General features: G+C 47.7%; 1 protein-coding gene across 3 annotated transcripts; it reads right to left on the bottom strand.

Annotated features, from left to right (window-relative positions):
* Nucleotides 1-4,899: 4,899 nt before the first annotated feature.
* PLA2G4F (phospholipase A2 group IVF) lies at nucleotides 4,900-23,645 on the bottom strand. Of its 3 annotated transcripts, XM_077127561.1 has the most exons (20): nucleotides 23,426-23,644; nucleotides 22,323-22,395; nucleotides 21,653-21,789; nucleotides 21,422-21,550; nucleotides 20,921-20,961; nucleotides 20,595-20,637; nucleotides 20,061-20,127; nucleotides 17,995-18,164; nucleotides 17,717-17,830; nucleotides 17,462-17,499; nucleotides 17,056-17,191; nucleotides 15,409-15,545; nucleotides 14,922-15,144; nucleotides 10,072-10,186; nucleotides 9,708-9,845; nucleotides 9,487-9,594; nucleotides 7,947-8,141; nucleotides 7,040-7,206; nucleotides 6,358-6,544; nucleotides 4,900-6,030 (listed from the first exon to the last, which is right to left on the bottom strand). In XM_077127561.1, the coding sequence occupies exons 1-20, from the start codon at nucleotides 23,534-23,536 to the stop codon at nucleotides 5,807-5,809; spliced, it is 2,553 nt and encodes an 850-aa protein (XP_076983676.1). In that variant the 5' UTR covers nucleotides 23,537-23,644; the 3' UTR covers nucleotides 4,900-5,806. The 3 variants fall into 3 exon arrangements, with proteins under 3 accessions (XP_076983676.1, XP_076983677.1, XP_076983679.1); XM_077127562.1 differs by lacking the exon at nucleotides 22,323-22,395 and having other exon boundaries at nucleotides 23,426-23,645; XM_077127564.1 differs by lacking the exons at nucleotides 17,056-17,191; nucleotides 17,462-17,499.
* Nucleotides 23,646-24,060: the final 415 nt, after the last annotated feature.

Raw genomic sequence — 24,060 nt, forward strand, 5'->3', positions numbered from 1 at the left:
ACTGCAAACTTGCTTGACTCCCAGATTCAATCCTGGTGACATTTCCTCATCTCCTGGCTGAGGTTATCTGTGACATTTCCTCATCTCCTGGCTGAGGTTATCTGTGTTGGTTTGAGGCTGTTGTGTACCCCAGAAAAGCCATGTTCTTTTTCTTAGTCCAATCTTGTGGGTGTAGACATTGTTTGGGGAGAAGGGGTCTTTCTGATTAAGTTGTTTCCATGGAGATGAGACCCATCCAATTGTGGGTGGGATCTTTTAATTGGGTGATTTCTATGGAGATGTGTCTCTGCCATTAAAGATGTGTCTTAATCCATTTACTGGAGTCCTTTAAGAGGGAACCATTTTGGAAAAAGCTCAGAGCCAACACAGACAGAGGCATTTGGAGATGCTGAAAGAAAACACCCTTGGGGAAGCCCTTTGAAACCAGAAGCCAAAGGACCAGCAGATGCCAGCCACATGCCTTCTCAGCTGATAGAGGTGTTCCAGACACCATAGGCCTTTCTTGAGTCAAGGTGCCTTTCTTTGGATGCCTTAGTTTGGACATTTTATGGCCTTAGAACTTGTAACTTAATAAATCTCCTTTATAAAGCCAACCATTTCTGGTATGTTGCATTCTGGCAGCATTAGCAAACTAAAACAGATTTTTGTACCAGAAAAGTGGGGTGCTGTAGTTTGCAAATACCAAACATGTTGAACTGGCTTTTTAAATGGATAAAGGGAAGACTCTATAAGAATTGTGAGGATTTTCATAAGAAAGGCCTAGAATGCTTTGAAGAGACTGTTGGTAGAAATATGTACACTAAAGATACTTCTGATGAGGACTTAGAAATAATGAATGTATCATAGCAAACTGGAAGGAAGGTGCACCTTGTTTTAAAGTGGCAGACAATTTTGGCAAAATTGAGTTCTGATATTGGATAGAAGGCAGAATTTGAGAGTGATGAGCTTGGATATTTAGCAGAAGATATTTCCAAATTAAAGTGGAAAATGCAGCCTAGCATGTACTTGTGATTTATAGTAAAATATATCAGGAAAGAGATAAGCTAAGAACTGAACTCTTGGGTACAAAGAAACCAGAAATTGATGGTCTGGAAAATTCTGTGCTTCCAGAAAGTGAGACCCCAGAGAATAGTGCCACAATTTAACCAAATATGGAACCAGTCAGCCATTTCAGAAAAAAAAACAAAAACAAAACAGGATTGGAAATGGAGTTATCCAGAAAGGATTTATGGACAGTCCTATTATCTGTTGGGTGTGATCCATGTATACTGCATGGAAAACTGACAAGTTTCTTGGGAGACCTTTATAGGCAGAACCACTGTCAGTCTGGACTAAAAGGCACAGAAAGGGACAAATTGAAATAAGTTACTTCAAAAGCAGAACTATGGAAGCTAAGGTCTGAAGCTAAGAAATCTCGGGTCAGGAGAGCAGACCCACCCATACATGTGGAAAGGGTGAGTTTACTTGGAGGCAGAGAGCTTCCAGAAAAGTATTGCTGCCTTAGGTCTTGGAGAGAGTGGAGCAAATTCCTTGGTGATTAGGGAGAGCCTTGTAGCCACCCCATTGTTCTGAGGGGGTCAGTGTGTACTCCAGAGATGGCATAGAGCCTGGTTACTGCCCTGATGCTTGGAGAGGGTGGAGCCAAGAAAAAAGTGGTCTCCTCAAAGTCCCTCAAGGTTTAAACCCCCATCCCAGCATTTGGGAAGAACAAGACCCCTGCATAAGCCCTTAGAAAGGGTGGAACTACTGCTTTCTCAAGCCCTGAGGATGATAAATGACTTTGAGACTTTGAAATCTAATGGAGTTTGTCCTACAGTTTTCCAAAACTTTTTGGGTGCAGTAACTCCTGTGTTCCTTCCAATTTCTCCCTGTGGAGATCAGAATATTTATCCTATGACTGTCACTTCTTTATATATTGGCAGCAGATAACTCATTCTGAGTTTCACGAGTCAACAGCCAGAGGAGAATTTTTGCCTTAGGACAGAACATGCCTATAACTGACTTGATGAGATTTTGTACTGGTTTTGACTTTGATTGCATTTGTATTGTTGCTGAAATGGTTTAAGGCTTTTGTGATATTGAGATAGAACGAATGTATTTTGTATACAGAAAGAATACATGTTTTGTTTTTTTTTGCATCCAGAGGCTGAAATTTGTTGGTTTGAGTCTGTTGTGTACCCCATAAAAAGCCATGTTCCTTTTCCTAGTCCAATTTTGTGGGGACAAATTTGCTGTTTGGATGGGATCTTTTTGATTAAGTTATTTCTATGGAGATGTGACCCACCCAGTTGTGGATGGGATCTTTTGATTAGGTGGCTTCCATGGAGATATGTCTGCACCCATTCAAGGTAGGTCTTAATCTGCTGATTGGAGTCCTTTAAGAGGGAACCATTTGTCTGTTGGTTTGAATCTATTATGTTCCTCAGAAAAGCCATGTTTTAATCCTGATCCAATCTTATAGGAGCAGCCATTTCTTTTAATCCTGATTCAATACTATAGGTTGGAATATTTTGGTTGGATTTTCTCCAGGGAGATGTGTGCATACCCAATTGTGGTTATTAACTTTGATTAGATAGAGACGTGACTCCACCCATTCTAGGTGGGTCTTGATTAGCTTACTGGAATCCTTTAAAAGAGGAAATATTTTTGGAGAGTGAGTCAGAAAAGACAGAAATGACAGAAGCCTCAGAGCTAACAGAAACTTCATAGCAGAGCTGACATAGAAGACACATGGAGAACAGAGACACAGATGTTTGGAGATGCTTGGAGCCCAGCAGACATCACCATGAGATGTTAAACAAGCCGGAACCTGGAGAGAGCCAAGGGAAGCCAAGAGATGAAAACCAGCACTGGAGAAGCAAAGTGAGGAAACTCCACATGGACAGAGACTGAAAGCAATGGAGCCCTGGAGCAAGGGACCAGCGTGCCTTCCCAGATGACACAGGTGTTCCTTATCCATGGGCCTTCCTTGAATTTAGGTAACCTCTTGTTGGTGCCTTAATTTGGACACTTTCACTTCCTTGCAACTTATTAAATTTCCCTTTTTAAAAGCCATTCCAGTTCTGGCATATCGCATTCTGGCAACTTACAGACTCATACAATATGGAAAATGTTCAGAGCTGACACAGATAGAGTTATTTGGAGATGTAGAAAGAAATACCCCTGGGGAAGCTGTTTTAAACCAGAAACCAAAGGACCAGCAGATACCAGCCATGTGCTTCCCAGCCGACAGAGGTGTTTCAGACAAAATTGGCCTTTCTTGAGTCAAGGTATCTTTCTCTGGATGCCTTGATTTGAGCATTTTTATGGCCTTAGAACTGTAAACTTGTAACTTAATAAATCCCCTTTATAAAAGCCAACCCATTTCTGGTATACTGCATTCTGGTAGCATTAGCAAACTAAAACTAGATTACCTCTGCACCTGCTGACCAGTTTTGTGGCTAGATAATTGAACATAAATCCAACATAATCTGCCCCAAAGTGGTTTTTCCAATAACTTCTGTATGTGCGAAGGCCCCCACCAGTGCTGCACAAGTGCACATGCCTGCTTCCTTTACAAGCCTTGCTGGTTCCAGAGGGCAGACACTGGCCCCCACGCCCCAGGGTGGTAATCATATAGTTGAAACAGAGAACTTGCTTTATGTGTTTTTCATGGAAGAGTATCCATAGCTTTTCAAATGGTCCATGACCCCAAAGGGTTTAAAAAATGCTGGAGTATGGGAGACCTGGGTTTGATTCCTGGTCCATGCGCTTCCCCCCCAAAAACGACAAATGGTGCTGCAATAATGGGACCACCACATGGAAAAATAATGAAATGTGACCCCTACCATACAGCATACAAAAAAAAAAAAAATTGGAGTAGAATGTTGCATACCTTTTCATGGTGGGTGGTAACAATCCATCTCTTTAGAATGTAGGCTCCTATTCATTTACTTGAAAATATTTACTGAACACCTACTATGTACAAGCTACTGCCATCACTGCTGATGGTGATGGAGTAGTGAACAAAACAAACTCCTTGCCCTCTTGGGGCTTACTTGCCAGGGGCCAGAAAGAGCTTGAGGCAGGAGGTATTAAAGACTGGAGATCCTGAGTAAAGGAGGAGCTCAGGAACCAGCCTGAAGTTGCTTCAAAGCAAATCTCTCACTGCGAAGTATGACAGGAGAACCAGACTACTCCCTATCCCAAGGCAGCCCAAAGCACCAGCTCTCTGGAGGAATGGCTCACCCAGCCCTCACTGCTGTGTCCAGCTGGCAAGTGAAGTCCAAGGCCAGACTGGGGGCACAGGCTGGGCTCTGGCCTCCCTCCTCCCAGTTGAGAGCCAGAACCAGGACGGGTGAGGGTTCCCAGCAGAAGTGTCCCTGCTTGAAAGAGGAATTGTGGCACTTTTTTTTTTTTTCCGAGTGTGTATGTATTACATGAGAGAGAAGGGGAGGGCTGTGCAGCCAGTGAGGGCACTCCTGGCTGAGGGAGCAGGAGGAACAAGGACTGCAAGCAAGCACAGCGGCCCAGACTGCTGAAGGGCCACTGGCAGCTCAGTGCTTTGGGAGGGGGTAGTGGGTGGTGACAGGAAAGGGGTAAAGAGGCTGAGGCTGCTGAGGCAGGTAGCCAGGTGGACCAGATCCCGCTCATAAGTACCCCCCAACTCAACCTGGTCAGACTGGATCTCCTCTTCACCAACCTAAAATCTGCTGCACTGGAGAGGTTGTAGATATTCAGAGGTTCCAAGTGGGTCAGGGATAATGAGAAACAGAACAGAGAAAAACAGACTTGCCCAGATCATCAGATACTTCTGTGAAAGAGGCAGGAACCCTCTAGGCTGCAGGCCAGAGTTCCATCTACCACTGCTCATCCCCTGCCAACAGACAGGTGTGCAGCTGCCCCCGGCTCTCACTATGAACTTGCCCCTCCCCCTCGTACGTGGTGCACATTTACCCCGCCCCCTGATAAACAGATGCTCCCCCTAGACATACCTATTTAGCTTCTATATTTGCTCAGTGTGGCAGCCATACACATGAGCGAGGAATGGGGCCCAGGTTTAAAGAGATCAATCACCAGGGAGACACTGTGCCCAGCCACCAGCTGGGGCCTGGCAGGACTGGCCATCACCCTGCAGCCTTCAGGAGGCTGAGCAAGAGGGTGGTGAGCTGTGAGGAGGGCCGGAGAAAAACAGGAGACCAAGTGGAGTTAGTAGGCCAGATGATAAAGTCAGCGACCCAGTCTGGCAGTCCACATGGCCTCTCTTTACTCTCCAAAGCACTGCACCCGGGTGCTCAGCAAGTGGAGTTTGGGTCACTTTGCAGGAAATGTGGATGGGTGCATCTTTGCTTTTGGCCTCAATTTAAGGAGGGTAGCCTGTACCTGAGTTCTCACAACTCCCATTTTGGTAGGGGCCTGAAGACTTGGACCCTCTGAGGTCTCCTTGTGTTTGGGGTGGGCCCTATAGCCAGATGGTCCACTCTGATTCTCTCCTCACACCCCAGTGTAAAATGTGTGCCGCTTGCTTCTTGCCTTGCATTCCCAAGCAGTCCTTGGAGAGGCGTCCTGCCATCCTTCCCCATTTTCCCTCTTCTCCTGGAAACACATATGATGAGGGCCTGCCTGAAGTCCAAGCTGCAATTCTGCAAGAGTTTTCTGGAGCCTGGGGGACCACGAGGTGGGTTCTGGGGAGATGGGAAGCAGAAGATACTGCAGAGTCCATCACTGAGCAGAAGATACCGCAGAGTCCATCACTTCACTTCCTCCAGGCCCTGGCTTAGAGCCCTGTGCCTCTCGTCTCAGTCACTGTCCTCAGAGCCCAGGTGGGTCAGCTCCCAGCCCTCTCTCCAGCCTGCTGCCGCCGGTCCAGAGCCAGCTGGAGGGCACCCCTCAGGGTCTCCACGTTGTTCAGGACATTGTATCGACTCAGGGCCACCAGCCGATCAAAATCCTGGGGCTTATAGGTGAAGTTCATCATGCCATAGGGGGTGTCAGGCCCGTTGATGACAAAGTCCCCAAAGGCCTTCTCCTCAGCTGTTTGCCGCTCCACACCTGGGGGGTGGGGACATGAAGGAGAGGCCAGTCTGGGGCACTCGATGGCGCTGACTGGGATCTGACAGCTCAGCAGCTGCCCACCCCAGGACATTCAGCTGGTTCAGGATGGGCCCTGGGGAACCCAACTTAGCTCTCACACCCAGCAGTGGGGATGGGGCCCCAATGTGAACACTGTGGTTCAGGAAGCAGGGAAAGCAGTGGCCCACTCAGGCATTCCAGGAGGCATGCCGGGGGACATTGCCCAGGGGTTCCACTCTGTGAATGGCACCCTATCACAACTCCAAGGCTCAGTGGGCCAGACCCAGGGCCAGGGTTCCACTTTACCTGGGGCCAGGTGTGTGCGGAAGGTGTGGTTGACGAGGGGAAAGTGCAGCACGATGGGTGAGTGGGGATCCTCAGCCTCGGCAAACAAATAGCACTCATGGGGTTCCTCCATGTCCTCAGGGCGCACCTCAATCTTGGGGAAGGGAATTCCTCGGTCCCGGCAGTACTTCTCTGTTGTCTGTAGGACCTGGGCAGGGAGGCAAGCTCTGACCCTGCCTGCCCTCCACACCTCCCACAGGAACATGGCAGGATGGGGTCAGGGGAGGAAAGAGCACTGGACTCACCCAGACCTGGGCTTCAGTGCCAGCTCTGCCTCTCACTAGCAGAGTGACTTCAGGCAGTGATGTGACCTTTTCTGAGCCCATTTCCTCATTTGTAAAATAAATATGGGAATAACTACCCAGCTGGGTTGTGGTGATCAACAATAATCACTGGGAAGTACCTATATCACCATGATTCTCCCCATCAACCTCCTGATACCACCCCCTGCTTTTCCTTCTCTGACCCTCCTTCCCTCCCATTTTGGGAGCTGGTTTCAATTTCACAAGGTTGAGACTAAATGATTACAGAATGTAAGCATTGGAAAAAGCCTTATTGATGAGCCAATCCCAGGTTCTCACTTGACTCAGGAGGAGGAGGAAGAAAAGGCCAAAGAGGGAAGAGCAGGTCCATCCCCCTTTACCTCGAAAGGTGCTTCCATGGAGTAGTCAAAGGACAGAATGAGGTCCACAGCCCTCTGAGGCAGCAGAACCAGAGGGAATGGAGAGTTGATGGCAAACCCTCCATCCACCAGGTACAGGCAGTCCCTCATGGGAGTGAGCTCATTGGGCAAGGCGTCCGGGTGTGTTTCTGCAAGGTAGACGAATGCCTACCGTCTGACGACAAGCTGCTTCTCTTCCATTCTGAAAGCCCTCTGTGTAGACTGATTCCCCCACCTCCCTTTTTTGTCTCTCTCATGACAGCTGTGGGGTCTTTCACCCCAGCCCTTTGGCCTTGCCTTTCAGCACAGTCATCAGAGTCCTCCCCTATCATGGGTACCGAGGCAGCATGAGACCCCACCTTCGTCAAAAGGCAGCACTCACTGGCCCCCAGTGAGCCTGAGGCACAGGCAGGAAGGGACCCCTATTATGTAAAATAAAATGGTTGTTGGCATTGGGCACTGCTGGGAGGGACCCCCTTTTCCAGAACAGGGTTTCCCAGAACACCGAAACATTGACAGGGGCTTTCCAGGAAAATGGAACCCACCCTACAGAGCTGTAGATAGGCAATACCTGGTGATAAATCAGTTTTGGTCCAGGAGAGAGAGTTTATCAGATTGGACATGCCAATGCCAATCAATGTACATCTGCTCCCCACTCTGTAAGATCCCCACCATCTCAAGCAGAAACTTAACATCAGCCATTTCCTCGCTGGCTTCCATGTTCCCATATAAGCTTCCCTTTTCCACTCACTCAGTGGAGCTCCCTTCTATTTTCTAAATGGGATGCTGCCCAGTTCATGAATCACTCAATAAAGGTGTGAGATCTTAAATCGAATGGGTCATTTTTCTTTTAACACCCCATCTGCCTTCCACCCAGAGCGGTGCCCACCTTTCCAGGCCACAAATTCTCTGCCAGCCACGTAGTCCTTGTGCAGGCAGAGGCCCCGGGTGAAGTTAAAGGTCTCCGCGGAAGTGAAGCGGGAGGTACATATGTCCAGGATTGCTTGGGAGAAGGGCCCCTGGGGCGTGAAGAGCCTTGTTCGTAGCCGGGAGGGGTCATGCCTTTGCAGCTTCTGGCAGTCATCTGGGTGGGAGTGTGGGAGTAGGGACCAGTCAAATATAGCAGGAAATGGAATCCTCCTTTGTCCAGCTCCCTCCCTTCTCCCCCAGCCAGCCTCCCAGGCCTCTGACCACTGCTTCACCTATGTAACACAAGAGCCCCTTTTTGAGTAACTTTTTCTTCCAAGTGCGCTATGTTTTGAAAGTTGCCGATGACGCTGGATTTATTAAATAATTTATCTCCCACCTTTTTGAAAAATTAAAGTTGCACATACATATAATCAGAATTTCATCCATTAGTCACTTACTCTGTGCCAAGCACTGTGCTAGACACTAGAGATGCAAAGGTAAATTAGGCATGGCCCTGGTCCTCCAGAGCTCAGGGCCTACTTGAAGGAGTCACATAAGAGATACTCATCCTAACAATGCCCGAGGTAAGGACAATGATGGGAGGTGTACGGGGCCACTGTGGCAGCATCCTCAGTCAATGTTGAGGGATGGGGCGGAACAGAGATCTCCTAATAAAATGACGTTGAGCTGAATCTTAAAAGCTGAGCAAGAGTTTCCTTGAAGGTGGGAACTCTGAGGCCAGTTAGGGAGCAGGCCGAAGGGGGAGCCACTGAAAGGGTATGGATGGCAGTAAGATTATATGGAGAAAGCCCTGAGACCTCCTCAGAGCAAAATCATCACCAACAAAAACCTGTGCCCAAATTTCTCTTCAATTTCCCTCTAGCTTTTGAAATTTGAAATCCCCACCAAGGCAGCTGACCCAGATAGCCAATCAAGCCCCTAGTTCATTATATTTGACTCAATAAAAAAATAAAGCCCACCTGCCCTAAATCCACCCCCATAAGTCAGGCAAACCCCTGTCCAATTAGCGGGAGTCAAGCTAACTACTTCCTTTGTAAGTCTATCCACATGACTTGCCATCCCCGGAAGCTCGAAACTGCCTTCCATTTTTTTTCAAGTGATCCTTGCTGCAGTAAAAACTTTTGGTGTCCCAGATAAAATGCTGCAAAGTCAACTCTGATTTGTCTTTCAATGGTGGCGTATCAAACAAATACCCAATGGTCCTGGGCTGAGTTGACAGAATTTGAGCCCAAAGCAGAGGACCACTAAGTGTGGCCCTATCATGGAGCACTCACAACTTCCACTGAATTTTCTGATACTCAGCCTCCCCAACCCCTGCCTCTCACTTACTGCCTTCATAGACCTCTGGGCATCTAGGTACCCTAAGATAGAAGCCATTCCTTCAAGACTTCTCCAAATGCAATGGGACAACTAAGCCCACCGCTCCCTCTTCTTCACATCTCTGCCAGGACCCCATTTTGGAAAGTGGTATGGGCAGGAGCCAGGGCCTCTACCCTTACCCGTGATGTCTACACTGCCTCTGTGTGAATCCAGGAAGCTCAGGCCTGAGCCCACAGTCTTCAGGAAGATTTCATCCAGGCTGGCTGCGAAGGCACTGCCCCACACACCTAAGGAGACAGGCAGGACCCCAGGACAGCAACTCCCAGCTTCTCCCTCCACCCCATATCAGGGTTTGGCCAGTTAGGCACCCTGTCCTCCCCAACCCTCCAGACAAACTTACCCTGTAGGTAGCAGATCCGGGGCTCGGGCTGGAGCTTCAGCAGTCGCCCCATGAAGAACTCTGAGCTGAAGAGCTCGGTGGGAACATAAGCTCCATACTTGGGGAAACCAACCTCATAGGGGGTGAACTCACACCACTCTGGGGGGCCCAGAGTGAGGAGAAAGTCACCAAGGACCTCCTACCAGGACCCAAAGAGTCCCCCTAGCCCTTGTACATGAACAGGAATCTTTGCCTTGCTAAGAGCAGGAGGCAGAAACCACATCATGCTCCTAGCTCCCCATTTTTTGGCCACTGCCCATAAGCACTCTGCTAGCCCTGGACTCTTACACCTTCCCTGCTTCCCGAGTCTCCACAACCCAGGCACCTGCAAAGTCTTTCCCACTGATGTTGGTGCGGACATTGACGCTGGCATAGATGGGATAAGGGTTCTGACCCTGGCTGATGGCCTCCTGCTGGTCAGACAGTTTGGCAGGGTTCTCCTGGGAAGGAAAGAAGAGAAGCAAAGCTTGGCTTTTGGGAGTTCCCTTCTCCATCCCCCATGGTCTGAGACCCTGGGTGTGGCATGCCCACAAGAGAGTCTTTGAGTTGCTGAGGCCAAGTTTCCAGAGACAGGTTTCTAAGGGCAAGCTGCAGGCTGCAGTGGAGGTAAGGCAGGCCACTGTGGGTTTTGTGCAGTTCCAGGGCCCGTGGAACATCTCCCCCCCACGGCCCCATTCTCTCCCAATTCACGAAGGCATATCAGAATGCAAGGGAGTCAATGACATTTTTAAATGAATAATTGAAATTGTAGTCTAATTTATTTAAAAAGTAAATCACTAAAAAACATGGGTTCTCTACTTAGAAATGATAAATGATACATCCGCAACTGATAGCCACACACCAAAGGGTTGGGTCCCTAAGGCTGAGAAACAACCTGGGGTCTGAATCCTCATTTCCCAGCAGAAGCCTGGCCTGCAATTCTAGAAGCAGACACCAGGTGGCGAGAGTCACAGCAGTCCTGGCCAATCAGTGGCGTGGTCTGCCTCAGAGGCATGGGGAATCACTTTGGATACTTTCAAAAGTATATCTTTTCTAGGTTCTACCCCAAACCAATCAAAATCAATACCTCTGGGATAGGGCTCAGGTATGCATGTTTTTGGAAAGCTGTGCAAGGGATTCTAATATGCAGACAAAGTTGAGAATTGCAGGCCAGACTTTCCCTCCCCAGGAGTGAAAAGCAGTTGCACCCAGGAAAGATAAGTGACATCAGCCTACCTGGGATTTCACACATCACCCTCCACCATTGTAATTGAGAAGTTAGTATTTAACAAATGATTATGACTAGTGAATCATTATATAGATATTTCTTTTTACTTTATAGTATATTAGAATAGCCAGAAGGAAATACCTGAAGTTGCTGAACTGTAATAATGATTGTATAACTATATAGCCTGTATCTTGTGATTGTAAAAACCTTGTGGCTGACCCTCGCTTTTCCCCCTTTATCAGTTTTTCAACTTTAGAATCATAATCCCAAAGGTAACCCCCTAATGTTAATGAAGGAACTTGAGTCAGTTCAGAACTAACAATTAACTTGTTTTTGTCATGGTTGGCTTCCTTCCAGCATAGCTCCATCCCTTTACATTTGAAATCACAGCTGCTTATGCTTGTTATTGTAATGGTAAGAATACCATCTCCCCTTGTTTGAAAGCATAAAAACCTTGAACTCCTTAGACTCGGGAAGGGGACAGAATTATAGGCCGATAGGCTGTCTGATCTCCTGCTTGGTGCCTAGCAATAAACACTTTCTCTTTTTGAAACCCCAGGGTTTCAGGAATTGGTTATTTGATCTCATCAAGCAGGGAACCAACTGCTTTTGATCAGTATCAATTTGGCAACCCAGATGGGACAAAGGGTCCTAAGAAGCAAGGAATCTGACTGCCCAAAGTTCTGGAGCTCCAGCAGGGCAGATAAATGATGTAATTAAACTATTGTGGCCACTAACTGGGTTTTTCTCTGTTCTGCCAGTACTCCAGACCCTTGGCACCTTAAAAAGCTCCAAAGAGAGAAATCTTTTGCAGTTCCAAGTCCAGACATCTGACTGGGTGAGTGGGTCACCAAGGTAAAAGTGGATCTGGAAGTTAATGCAGTGGTTTAAGTCCCCTGAACCTGGGCTTGAGGCCCTGGGTCCCACTTCCAGAATGATCCCCCTTGCTCTGACCTCTACAACTTTCTGTTTTCTGGGTACCATTGTGTACAGGGTTTGAGGCCCTGACCTGCATCTGTCTGTACCAAGCTCAAGACCCTGCCCTGTGATTGTGTGTTGAGTATATTCCTGGAAAATAAGTAACCCAACAATTATTTGTTATTTAATGAAATTAAACATGCCTGATTAATGGCTAATTGGTGTGTTACTTAGGTATAGTAACTATTTAATGCCTGTTTAATTGTTAATTGATATGTTCGGTCTAATTATTAATTGGTATATTACTTACATATAAAGTAAGTGTTAAATGTCTATTTAAATTTGTTAATTGGAGTGTTGCTGCATGTCTATTACTCAGGTGTTCCTAATTGGTTACGGATTACAGAAATTCTTTAAAATGGGAAATTCTAATTTTGATGGCATTCCGGAATATAGACCTTTGAGCTGTATTTTGAAAACTTGGAAAGATTTTAGTTACAAGCCTATGAAAAAAACAACCCCAAATAGTTTATTTCTGTAACACAGTCTAGCCTCGGTATGATTTAGAATCAGGAAAGAAATGGCATAAGAATGGTTCTATAAAAAAGGACACTGTATTGCCATTAGAGTTATTCTTTGCAGAAACGGGATGAGATGATGTATATTCAATCCTTTATTTGTCCCTCCCAAAAGTATATTTCTGTGTTCCTGTTTTTGTGTGTGTGTGACTTTCTATTTATGTCTATCTGTTTGTTCAATGTATTTTCAGGGTATATTACTATATCCCCAGATGGTAAAGAATTCACAAATTATTTTAACAAAAAAATCTTAAAGAACTCTATTTGAATTGCTTAAAGATAAATAAGTATATATACCCTTATTTTTCTCTGTTCTGCTGGCACTCCGGACCCTTGGCAACTTAAAAAGCTCCAAAGAGAGAAACTGTTTTCAGTCCCAAGTCCAGACATCTGACTGGGTGAGTGGGTCATTAAAATAAAAGTGGATCAGGAAGCTAATGCAGTGGTTTAAGTCCCCTGGACCAGGGTTTCTGGCCCTGGGTCCCCTTCCAGAATGATCCCCCATGGTCTGACCTCTACAACTTTCTGCTTTCCCAGGTACTAGTCTGTATAGTGTTCGAGGCCCTAAGTGTGATTGTCTGTACCGGGCTCAAGGCCTTGCCTTGCAATTTTTCTCATTGAAGCTGATCTGGTTAGGACTAAGATAAATCAGAATACAGGATAAAGGATGATATTGGTCTGTATCTTAAAACTATAACTTCTATGTGAGATCAAAGCAGAGATGTTTATTTTGTCCCAAATTTAAATTTTCTGGAGCAACCTAATTTTAATCTGTCTGGTCAGTTCATTTAAAAAACCTAATTCGATTTTATTTGACATGAACCTAGAATAGGGAATAAGACTTTGATATTCTGTACAGGTTAATGCAGTATACCCTGATGCATTTCAGAGTACTTTAGGCAGAAAATGAAAAAATATTTGCAAAATCCCTTGAGGGACTGGAGAAAAAAAAAAGTGGAACTATTAAACTTTTATACTTTGGGAATTCCTGCTAATAAGAGATCCCACTTAAAATAGCCAAGCCCTCTATCCTGAGCCTTGCCCTTAGGAAATGTATTTCTGTAATTGCAAAGCTAAGCCTACTTATAATTGAGGGCTAAGAGTCACCCCCACAGAGCCTCTTTTGTTGCTCAGATGTAGCAGCTCTCTAAGTCAAACTCTGCAAATAAACTTACTACCTTCCACTCCTACATGGAACATGACTTCCAGGGTGTAAGTCTCCTGGCAATGTGGGACATGACTCCCAGGGACGAGTCCTGGCATTGCGGGATTGACCGACCATAAGGGAGAAAAGACATACAACAAAATTAAGTTTCAGTGGCTAAGAGATTTCAAATAGAGTCGAGTTGTTGCTCTGGAGGTTACTCTTATGCAAGTTTCAGCCAGATACTACAAAGTACCATGGAATGCCAAGCCCCAACCAACAGTGTTCCTGAAAACCCTAAAGAATACCCTGGGCTCTATATAAGACTCTTAAAAAATTTAAGTTTATTTTTCAGAGACTTAAAGACTCTGGATTTTTCCTATGCCAGATAAGCCCTAAAACCCAGAGGTATTGGTCTCTCCAAGAGCAGCAACCTGTTTCATTTCTCTACCCTATAATATTGATACCCCTTTTCACCATGAAGAAGTTAGAGTAGTCATTGCCCAGTTATTCCTCAAGATTGAGAGAATGATCAAATGAGAGGAAGGAGTTGTAAGTGAGAAGTCAGGATTTAACAAATGATTATGACTACTGAGTCATTATATAGATGTTTCTTTTTATTTTCTAGTATGTTAGAATAGCCAGAAGGAAACATCTGAAATTGCTGAACTGTAATAATGATTGTATAACTATATAGCCTTTACCTTGTGACCCTGTACTTATAAAAACCTTGTGACTGACCATCACTTGTACCCCCTTTATCCAGTTTTTCAACTTTAGGGTCTTATAATTACAAAGACAACCCCCTAATGTTAATGAAGGAAATTGAGTCAGTGCAGAACTAATCATTGACTTGTTCTTTTAATGGTTGGCTTCATTCTAGCATAGCTCCACTACTTCACAAATTTGCAAATTGCAGCTACTTATGCAGCTACTGTAATGGTGACAACTCCATGTCCTCTTGTTTCTGCTTATACTTGTTATTGTAATGGTAACAACTCCATCACCCCTTGTTTGAATGCATAAAATCCTTGAGCTCCTTCTACTCAGGGAGACAGATTTTTAGGTTGATAGGCCATGTGACCTCCTGCGTCATACCTAGCAATAGCCTTTTTCTCTCTTTGAAACTCCCGTGTCTCAGAAATTGGTCATTTGAGTGCATCGGGCAGAGAAGCCACTGTTTTTAATTGGTATCACCATCTTCCCCACTGAATCCCAGGGGAGGTCAGGCCTCGTGGCTAGTTTTGCATATCTCAGATCTTAGCTGCTGGGGCTAAGGCTTAGGAGAACAGGGACAGAGAAGTCATGTTTACAGTCTCTTCTCTTACCTCCTGGTACAGGAAGTACTCGATGAGAAGACCCCACAGGTCAATGAGAGAAACACTGTGGCCACTGCTTTCCCGGCTCCCCAGTTCCTGGGTATAGTATTGTAGCTGCTCTTTGGACAATGCCCCCATCTTGCTGCTGCAGACCCGGGCCTGGGCATGCTCAATGGGGCCCTGCAAGGCCATTTGGGACCAGGTTGGATCCTTGTAGAGTGTGGAGATGCACCTGTGGATGAAGGGAGTGCCTGTGAGTCAGGGGCAGAGCGCACAGCAAGAGGAGGTGAATAATTCAGGCCACCAGGACTTTGGAAGTCTGAATGAGGCCACCTCTTCCCTTATTTCCACCCACTGCCCTGCATTACCCATTCAGTGGGGCCCTTGGACTCAGTTCCTCCTAATTCCTTTGGATGCAAATCTCAGCCCCCTCCTCAGGGTCACTCCTACCCTCCAGGGCTTTCCTTTACTCTGCACCCAGTCCCAAATCACTTACCAGGTGGATCCAGAGACCCCACTCAGATAGGTCACAGTGTCCAGCAGGCTGAGCTCCTGTAGCCCTGCCAGGCTGCCATACAGGGAAGACATGGCTCGAGTTCCACCCCCGGAACCCAGCACAGCCACCACAGGCACCTGGGGCACAGATATAATAATGACAACGTAACAACTGCTACTGACATTTATTTGTGTCAGACACTGTTCAAAGAGCCTTATATGGATTATCTCATGTAACCCTCAGAGCAACACAATGAAGGCCACATTTTACAGATGAGGAAACTGAAGTAAAGGAAGTTTAGATAATGTATTCAAGATCATACAGCTGGAAAGTGCTGAGCCAGGATCCAAACCACATGGTCTGGCTCCAGAGATGTATCTTAATCATTATACTAGGAAGGGTACATGTCTGAGATGATTCATCCAAATCAGCTAAAGCAGGGTTTCTCAACCTTGGTGCCAGTGATATTTTGAGCCAGGTAATTCTTTGTTGTGAGGGGCTGTCCTGTGCATTGTAGGATGGTTAGCAGCATCCTTGACCTCTACCTACTAGTCGCCAGTAGCACCTCCCACCCTCACCCCCCACCCATGACCATCAAAAATGTCTCAGGGGATGGGGGGCAAAATCACCCTTCATTGAGAACCACTGGGCTAAAGTGACAAAGACCCCCAGGCATCCAGGACACCCCCCCACCCCCCACCCAAGACATGTGAGAAGCCCAGATGTAGAAGTCCCTTTCAGGATTAGAGGTGCATGGTGGGGTCAGAGGAGAAGCTTTTCAGCTTCTCAGCTTCTCCATGAAGGTTTAGCTCATTTAATTTCCTTTTCCTGGACTCTTTTTGTCTTCTGTCTTGAAAAAAGACTCCCTGACCACTCATTGCAGAGGGCATTATTCCTTCTAAGAGCTGGGCCGGGTCTGTGCTCTCTCTTTTTTTTTAAATTTCTTTCTTTCTTTTTTTAAACTTCATATAATTTATTTTAAATGAATGCTGGATCCAGATAATTCAGAAAACACAAGCTTTATGGCAGCAACCATCATACACACATAGTTCTTTGAAAGATAGTTTTAAAGTTACCACATAATAGTGCAATATAATTTAACAAAATTCAAATGACATTATAGCATAAAATTCTGTGGTTGAATAAGCAGAAAATTAAAGAAAAATATGTCTGTGCTCTCCTTACCCTTTGTCTACAGAGGGGCTATTTGGCACAGGGCAGGACACTCATATTTACTGAATGAACCATCTGGGCTTGCTCACCTTGTTAACCCTGGGCACAGGTTCCACCCACTGACCAGCCAGGAGGAAGCCACCATTGTGTTCCTGCCTTAATCTAAGGTCTATCTCTCAGCGCTTCCTTTCCTCTGGCTTCCCAGTCACAGATTGATTGATTCCTTGCTCAGAGGTTCCCATGACCCTCTCTACCTCCAAATCCCTTTGTCCACCCTTGCCCAGAGCTGTTCAGCCCTCAGTTACATACAAGGTCCTGACTCTCCTCACTGTGCACTTTGGCCCAGGTTAACAGCCCCGCCCTCTTCCTCCTCTACTCCCCACACCCCTTCCAGGCTTTTGGTCACCTCTTAGCTGAGGGAAGAGGCTGGATTTGGTTGCAGTGACCCTGGGGTCTGGCTATTCCATTCCATACCTGGCCACTGTCCGGAGCCTCACTCAACCCCAGCACCTTCTGCAGGGCTTTGGACACGACCTGTTTTCTCTTGACCAGAAATTCCTGCTCCCCGTCACAGAGGTCAAAGCCAAGGCGCAGGTCAAGGTCTTCAGAGCTGCCTCAGATAGGGAGGGCAGGGGTATGGGCGGGAGGGGAGGACTGGGTAACTGTTCTGTAGAGAGGATCTTCAGGCCAAGCCCATTTTTCAAAGGTGCACACCATACTCTGTGGAACCCTCTAAAAAGATCCCAAGGTAATTCCCACCAGAACCAAATTGGGAAGGGAAAGAGATGATCCCTAGGACCTAAGCTGAGTGGACAGAACAGAACACATGGGGGCTATTTTCCTAACTTCAAGAGGCCTTCTTCCTGAAGTCCCATCTCACCTCATTTCTGCCTTCACACTCAGAGCCACCTCCTGTCCCTGAAAGAGACAACAGCCCCATCCCTGAGCACCTCTCTCCCAGGGAAATTGTTCTCCCACCTGCCAGTCCCTGGTGCTCTGTTAACTCTGGCCCAGATGTAGACACCATGGCTGAGCTCCAGACTCACATGATCTACCCATCTCAGCCCTTCTCCCAGGTCTCTTTTGGTGGTCACAGAGCCATCTGGTGTCTCTCCATTCCTAGGAAGAGCCTTACCTCTCCCAGGACCACACGGCATTGCTCCTCACGGCCTAAGGACAGAGAGGAGAGTGGGATGCTCCCTTCACCCAGCTTGCTGGTCTGGGTCTCCAGCTCAGCACCCAGGCTGCTCTGCAGACAAGAAAACACCCAAGTAGCTCCCCAGAGTGGAGGAAAAGGTGTCTCCAGGGTCATTCCAGAATGTTTCTCTAGGTGTACTAATTCTCTCATTCAACTCTTTCACATGGGATGTGACTGATGATGCCAGCCTTAGCTGGGGCTATGGGTTGACTCACCTGCAGGACTGTGAGCTTCTCCCAGAGCTCCACATCCAGTCTGGAGCCGAGTACTGGATTCACATGGAAGGTAAAGGCGGATGGGAGGCCCTGCTCTACTGGATGCTGCACGGGCAAGAGCTGTGGCTTTTCATAGGCCCCAGGCACTGCCAACTGGATCTCCCTGTGACCTGAGACCAGAAGGCCAAGTGAGTGCCCAGGTAAGGGGTGAGAGTGATGTGAGGCTCATGATGGTAGCAACACTCCCCTTTCTTCTCTTTCCCTAGAAATGTTAACTCATCACTCTGCTCACTTCCTGGCATTGTGGCCAGAGTAAAGGCATCAGGGTGAACTCTTAGGGTCTATAACCTGTTCTAATTAGGACTGAAAACTTGGGAGAGGGTGGAAACACATATATGCCTAGGAAAGGGGGAAAGGCAGAGAGGGTAGACCACACACTGGAGTAGGGAGGGAGAGGGCCCCTGCTCCATAGTTTATGAAGCTGATGATTATGTTAATTATATATGTAATTATATAATATGTATGGAGATATAAATATACAATTGTATATAAAAATAGTTAATTATTACAGGATATATAATTAATTTAATTATTAATTATTTCTGGCCTTTGTTTCCAAAAGCATAAGACCTCTGGAGAACTTAGAGTGTTTGCAGAGGAGGTAAAAGGAAGAAAGGGATTCATGGGTACAGAGAGAATGCTTGTCTTAGAGAAGGAGAGGAGAGCCAGCCCAGGCTAGGAGATGAGCCCCAGACCAGGGGGAGGCCAAGAGAGGGGCCTATGCAACACGGAGCAGCAGAGTGGCTGTCCTGCTTCCTACCAATTTTCTGAGGAAGAAGGGTAGACTCCAGAAGAAAATGGCTGTGTGTGACATCAGGTAGAAGAGAGGGGACTACAGACAGTCTCACAAAAGATTTCCAGACCCCAAGCATGACATGGGGGCAACAGAGACCCAAAGGGTCAGGGATGGAGACATGTTAGGATCAAAGGTCCAGATGGGATCCTTCTCCTTATGTAGCCCTTGGCACTGAGACCTTGAGACTTGACATAACCCTGGGATGGGAGGGAATTATGTAAAATAAAGAAAGAGATATTTCTTTCACACTAAGGTTTATGGACTGAGAATTGATATCGTGTTTAAGAGAATGGGTCCTGGAGTGTCACAGACTTGGGTTTGGTCCTGGCTGTACCGTTTATTGACTCTGGGAGTTCAGGTCAGTTACTTCTTGGCACCTCGGTCCCATGAATTAAAAGGAGATAATAAATGAACCTATCTTATGGAGTTGTTATGAGGACTGAAAGATAAATGCAAAATGCTTAGCACGGTGCCTGACTCACAGAAGGTGCTCCAAGCAACCCAGACAGGGCTCATCCCAGAGGCTCAGACTCTGCACTAGAAAGGACCTTAGAAGTCACGCAGTCTTTTTCTAAGTGGTTGCCCTCTGTAATGGACTGTTTTCATGGCCCCAACCTTTCACTTCTCCCTGTATTCTGGCTCTTTGCCATGTGGCTTCTCAGCTCCTCCCTCCAAGGAAGCCAAGCACATTCCCAGCCCTGCAACTTTGGGTTCAGCTATGTAACTCATTCTGGCCAATGAAATGCAGGCTAGTGGTTGTAGTGTGACTTGAAAAGCCCTTGCTCAATTGAGCTTGCTCTCTTGTACCTCTCCCATGCCTTAAGAACATGCCCAGGCTAGTCTGCTGGGGGCAGGTGGCGGATGAGAGACACACAATGCAGAGCCAGCTCACCCCAGCCAAGCTCAGCCTCGATCAGCCAACCCTCAGCTAAACCGCCAGGCGTGACAGATAAATGCTTATCCTCATATGTCACTGAAATTTTGTAGTTGGTTACTTTAGAAAAACAGTTTGATTGATGTAACCCCTATGCTTGAACACTTTCAGGGACAGGAAATTCACTACTTGCAAGGGCAATCCATTCCATTGTTGGTCAGCTTTGAGCAGTAGGGAAGATTCAAGAAATTCCTGCCCTAGACCCACTTCCCTGAAATCAGCACCCACCAACCCCAAGGACAGAGGGCAAGACCCAAGGCTACTGACCAGACTTACCGTACTCTCGGTGTTGGGCTGTCTCATCTCCCCCGAGAGTGCCCTGGATTCTCAGACAAGGCTGAACCTGAGGAAAGTAGAGGCCCATGGGAGGCAGACAGCCCACAGGGACCATCCATGCGGCCCAAACCAGGATGAAGAGAGGTAACAACCTTCCTAGAGCCTGCCCCTCACAGGGTCTTCTGTAGCAGGCCTCAAAGTCACACCCAGCCCTCTACCCAGAATTCAGAGGAAGTGGCTCATGATGGGAATGGGGGATAGGCGAGGGCCATTATGGTGAATTCTTGGGCAATCTCAGCAGCCAGTATCCCTAGTAAATAATGTGCTTTAGTAGTACCAGCTACTAAAATTGTAATGTATATCACTACAAGGTAGAAGGCTGGTTCTGGAACACCCACCTAGGCATGAGAAAGCTTCTTGCCCTTCATCCCTGTGGGTGGCCCTCTAGCATATCTCCCTGCTCAGGAGGCAAGTGGGCATGATGGGACCCCCACCCCAGCCCCTGAGTAGTCCAAGTTCCCCTTCCCTACTCACCACCAGGACCCCATTGGTGAAGACTTCAGAGGCAGGCACCTGGCTGCAAAGGATGAGGGGCTCATGGAGCATCCAACGCCCTCCCTAGCCATCTCCTAATGGCTGTTACTACAAAATGTTACTAAAGAGTCTGGGGCCATGGTAGGGTTTGGGGGTGGGGGTGAGCCTGTCCCCAACACTCAGATGGGCTTCATACCAGGCTGTCATCTCTTGGGTCAGGCCTGCATGGGCAGCGCAGGACATGGTGACTGGCAGTTAGGAGATGCCACGACTTACATCTCAGTAAGTCTCAGGCCACAGGAGGGCACAGGCTGTCCTGGACTCACCTCTTCTCCAGAACAAATTCCACTTGTAGTTCTTGTGACTCCTACACAGAGGGAGCAGTTTTCAAAGGGTCCCGAAAGTCTCAGGGACCATCCCTTCCCCCCACATTGGTGTCCCTGCCCGGGGCCTTGCTTGGCTTCAGGCACTGAAGAGGAATCTAACTGTAGCTTCTCCTGCATACACCATGGACAATGCCATCTCTACCTGGAGCTTCACATATTCATTTATTCAAAAATATGCATCAGAGGCTCTTCTAGCCACTGAGGATTCAGCAGGGACTGAGATAGACTAAAAGCTCTGCCTCCCTGGAACTCACATTCAGTCATGCAGGGAAGATGCATTTGTGGGAAACCCTTGGAAGCTCAATGCTGCATGTAGGACAGAGGAGGGTCTGTCTTGGAGGTGTGGCCTGGGCTGTCCAGGAGCCTGCTGAATGGTGTCCCTACTCTGAGCCTCCCCTCCTTAGGCTTGGTTCATCATTGACGTAAAGTGGGGCAGCTCACCTGGCGGTCAAGCAGGAAGGTGTGCCTGTGGGGTTGACCAGGCTGGAGGGTCCTTAGGTCAAACAGGAGCCGGGAGAGCTGGTTGCTGCCCAGGACATCCTTGTCATAGAGGGTGATCTCCAGGACATTCTGGAAACAGGGCAGGCGGGAGGTGGGAGCCCAACACAGGGCAGGAGGCAGCCTGGAGGAGACCCTCTCCCTCCACAGCCCCTGCCTCTTGCTGGCCCTCACCTTCACAGCACCATGGATCTGGTAATGAAAGATTTCATTCCACTCGGGGTCACTGCAGTTGGCCACTGTACTTGTCTGGGTGGGGCTGGAGGATGCGGTGGGCAGCCACAGTTGCACATAGCAGTCAGCTTTGGACACTGCAGGTAGGCCCAGGAGAGGGGTCCTCAGCCTCAAGCTTTTATTGTTGAAAAGGTTTCCCGAGGAGACTGGGGTGGGAAGGGAAGGAGCAGAGGAGGGGGAGAGGACGCTGTCCTTGTGGTGGCGAGATGGAGGAAGATCCTTCAGTGGCCAGTTGCAAAGAATAAAGCAGAAATCCTGCAGTGGTCAGTTGCAAAAAACATGTGGCAGCACAGACCACTGAGTAATCCCAGGAACTTTCTGATTCAGGCAGTAAAATCACTCCCGGAGAGCAGGTGTTGAGGCATGAGCGAGGCCTGGCACGCTCATCCAGGTTCAGGTCGTTCCACTTCTCACACTCACAGGAGTCCTGGGCCCTCAAGGCTCTCCACCCCAGCCCCGCCCACCTGCCCTCCCTCACCAGGTGCCTCCCTCGACAGCCAGCCCCAGCCCCTCCACCCTACTACACACACACACACACACAGACACACACACAGCATCAGGCCAACCCTAGGGAAAATGGGAGAATAGTGTGGTGAAAGGGGGGACTCACACAGGTCTGTGCCCCGGATGTTTCTGGCCCTCAGCACCTTCACCTGGAGGTCATAGTATGGGTGAGTTTCCCGCTGAAATAGAACTCCGGGGACTCAGTTCCAGGAAGCTGGGGGTGGGGCCAAACTCCCTGCAGTGGCTCCCAGTTCAGGTTTCCCCTGGTGCCTAGGGGAGCAGCCTGGCCCAAGGGCACTGAGGTAGCTGTGTGGGGGACCTGGGCCCCTAGGCAGGATCCAGGCTTTGGGAGTTCAGCATATTGATGATGAGTGTGGACCTTGGAATCAGTCAGGCTGGGGTTCAGATCTAGAATCTACCATTGACTAACTGAACGGCCAAGTTAATTTCTCTGCGCTTCCGTTTTCCATCTAGAAAATTGGGGTTATAATGGCAACCTCATAGGATTATGGTGAGTTTTTAAAGAAAATTTATACGAAGTGCCTGGCGTAAGTGTGCAATACATGTAGCCATCACTACTAATTATTATTATCCAACTCAAACTTGCATCAACCCTTAGGCAAACAATGCTTCCCTTCTCCCTGTAGCAGGAGAGTAAAAGTGAGAGTTGGAGTCGTGTGTTTAAAGAGGTTAACTGTGGAAAAAGAAATCTGTGATCTGCCCGGCCTGCTAGTTCCCTGACCAAGGCTGGAAGACCTCCCAGGAGGCTGTGGGCCCTTGGAGGGAAGCCAAGTCACCCAGTTCATACCAGTCTGACAAGCCACTAAAATGACTACAGCTTGGATTCTGGAGAGATAACATGAGATTGCAACTTCCTGAGAGTGAAGCTATTCTCACAAAGTCCCAGTGAGTGCCTACCTTCTTCTCCCAGTGGAATCTACAGCCAGGCTAGGGCATACTTGGCAAGACTAACCAACAGCCTAAAAATGTCACATGACCTCATCCTCCATTTCTTAACTGGGAGGATTATTTTCAAGAGCTGAAGACTTAACCAATGTCTCTAAATTAAGCTCTGCAACATTATCTCAAACAGATAGGTCCTACCTCAGATTAAAATCCAGTCCCGAGACTGATCGCAGTCCTCATGGGGATTGCGTCTCCCAAGACTTCTCCAGTCCACATTCCCCAGGTAAATATCAGGTACTTTACCCGCCAGTGTCTCCACTGAGGTCCCCTCTTCTCTCTCTTCCGCAGCAGCACTGCACCCAGGAGGGGCAGTCCCTTGCCCACCAGCCACCCTGGCCAGAGCACCCGGAGCATGGCTGGGCATTCCAGTTCCTGGCAGGGAGCTCTGCCTGCTTCCCAGAGCCACCCTGCTCTCTGGCTGCACTCACCACAGCTCAAAGTCTGACAGGTAGCACCAGGGTGGGGTGGGGTGGGTGGAGCTGGGTTGCTGTGGATTCAGGGCTGGGTGGCCCTCTGGAGCTGGAGGTGGGGTCTGAAGTGATTGGAGCCTAATATACTCAGCAGGAGGCAGTTCAGTCCCTCTCCAAAAGGATGAGAATTAGCATTCTGGTCCCCAAACCCAGCTGCCTGGTTTTCACTTGGGCTGTTTTTAAAAAAAGTATTTATCTCAGCCTTGCCCCAAATGGTCTGATTTAGTATGTTTGGGTTGAACCCAGGTATTTCTATTTCCAAGAAGTATTTTAGATGATGTTTACACGGCCCATTTAATAGCAGCTGTGAAGTGCTGGATCAGGGAACTAGCCTCTGACAGCTGTCAAAAATGTCTAAAGCCATAAGTTTAACCTTCATGGCTGTTACGCAGGAGCATGGAAATCTCT

The sequence above is a fragment of the Tamandua tetradactyla genome, chromosome 14, assembly GCF_023851605.1.
Source record: "Tamandua tetradactyla isolate mTamTet1 chromosome 14, mTamTet1.pri, whole genome shotgun sequence".
NCBI classification, from domain to species: Eukaryota; Metazoa; Chordata; class Mammalia; order Pilosa; family Myrmecophagidae; genus Tamandua; species Tamandua tetradactyla.

Excerpts from the sequence above, each read along its gene's own strand:
- PLA2G4F (XM_077127561.1), bottom strand. The coding sequence starts at position 23,536 with ATGCTCCGGGTGCTCTGGCCAGGGTGGCTGGTGGGCAAGGGACTGCCC. Across the intron at positions 21,551-21,652 it reads AGATCCATGGTGCTGTGAAG|AATGTCCTGGAGATCACCCT; the intron begins GTGAGGGCCAGC and ends CCCTGTTTCCAG. Across the intron at positions 6,031-6,357 it reads CCGCACACACCTGGCCCCAG|GTGTGGAGCGGCAAACAGCT; the intron begins GTAAAGTGGAAC and ends CCCACCCCCCAG.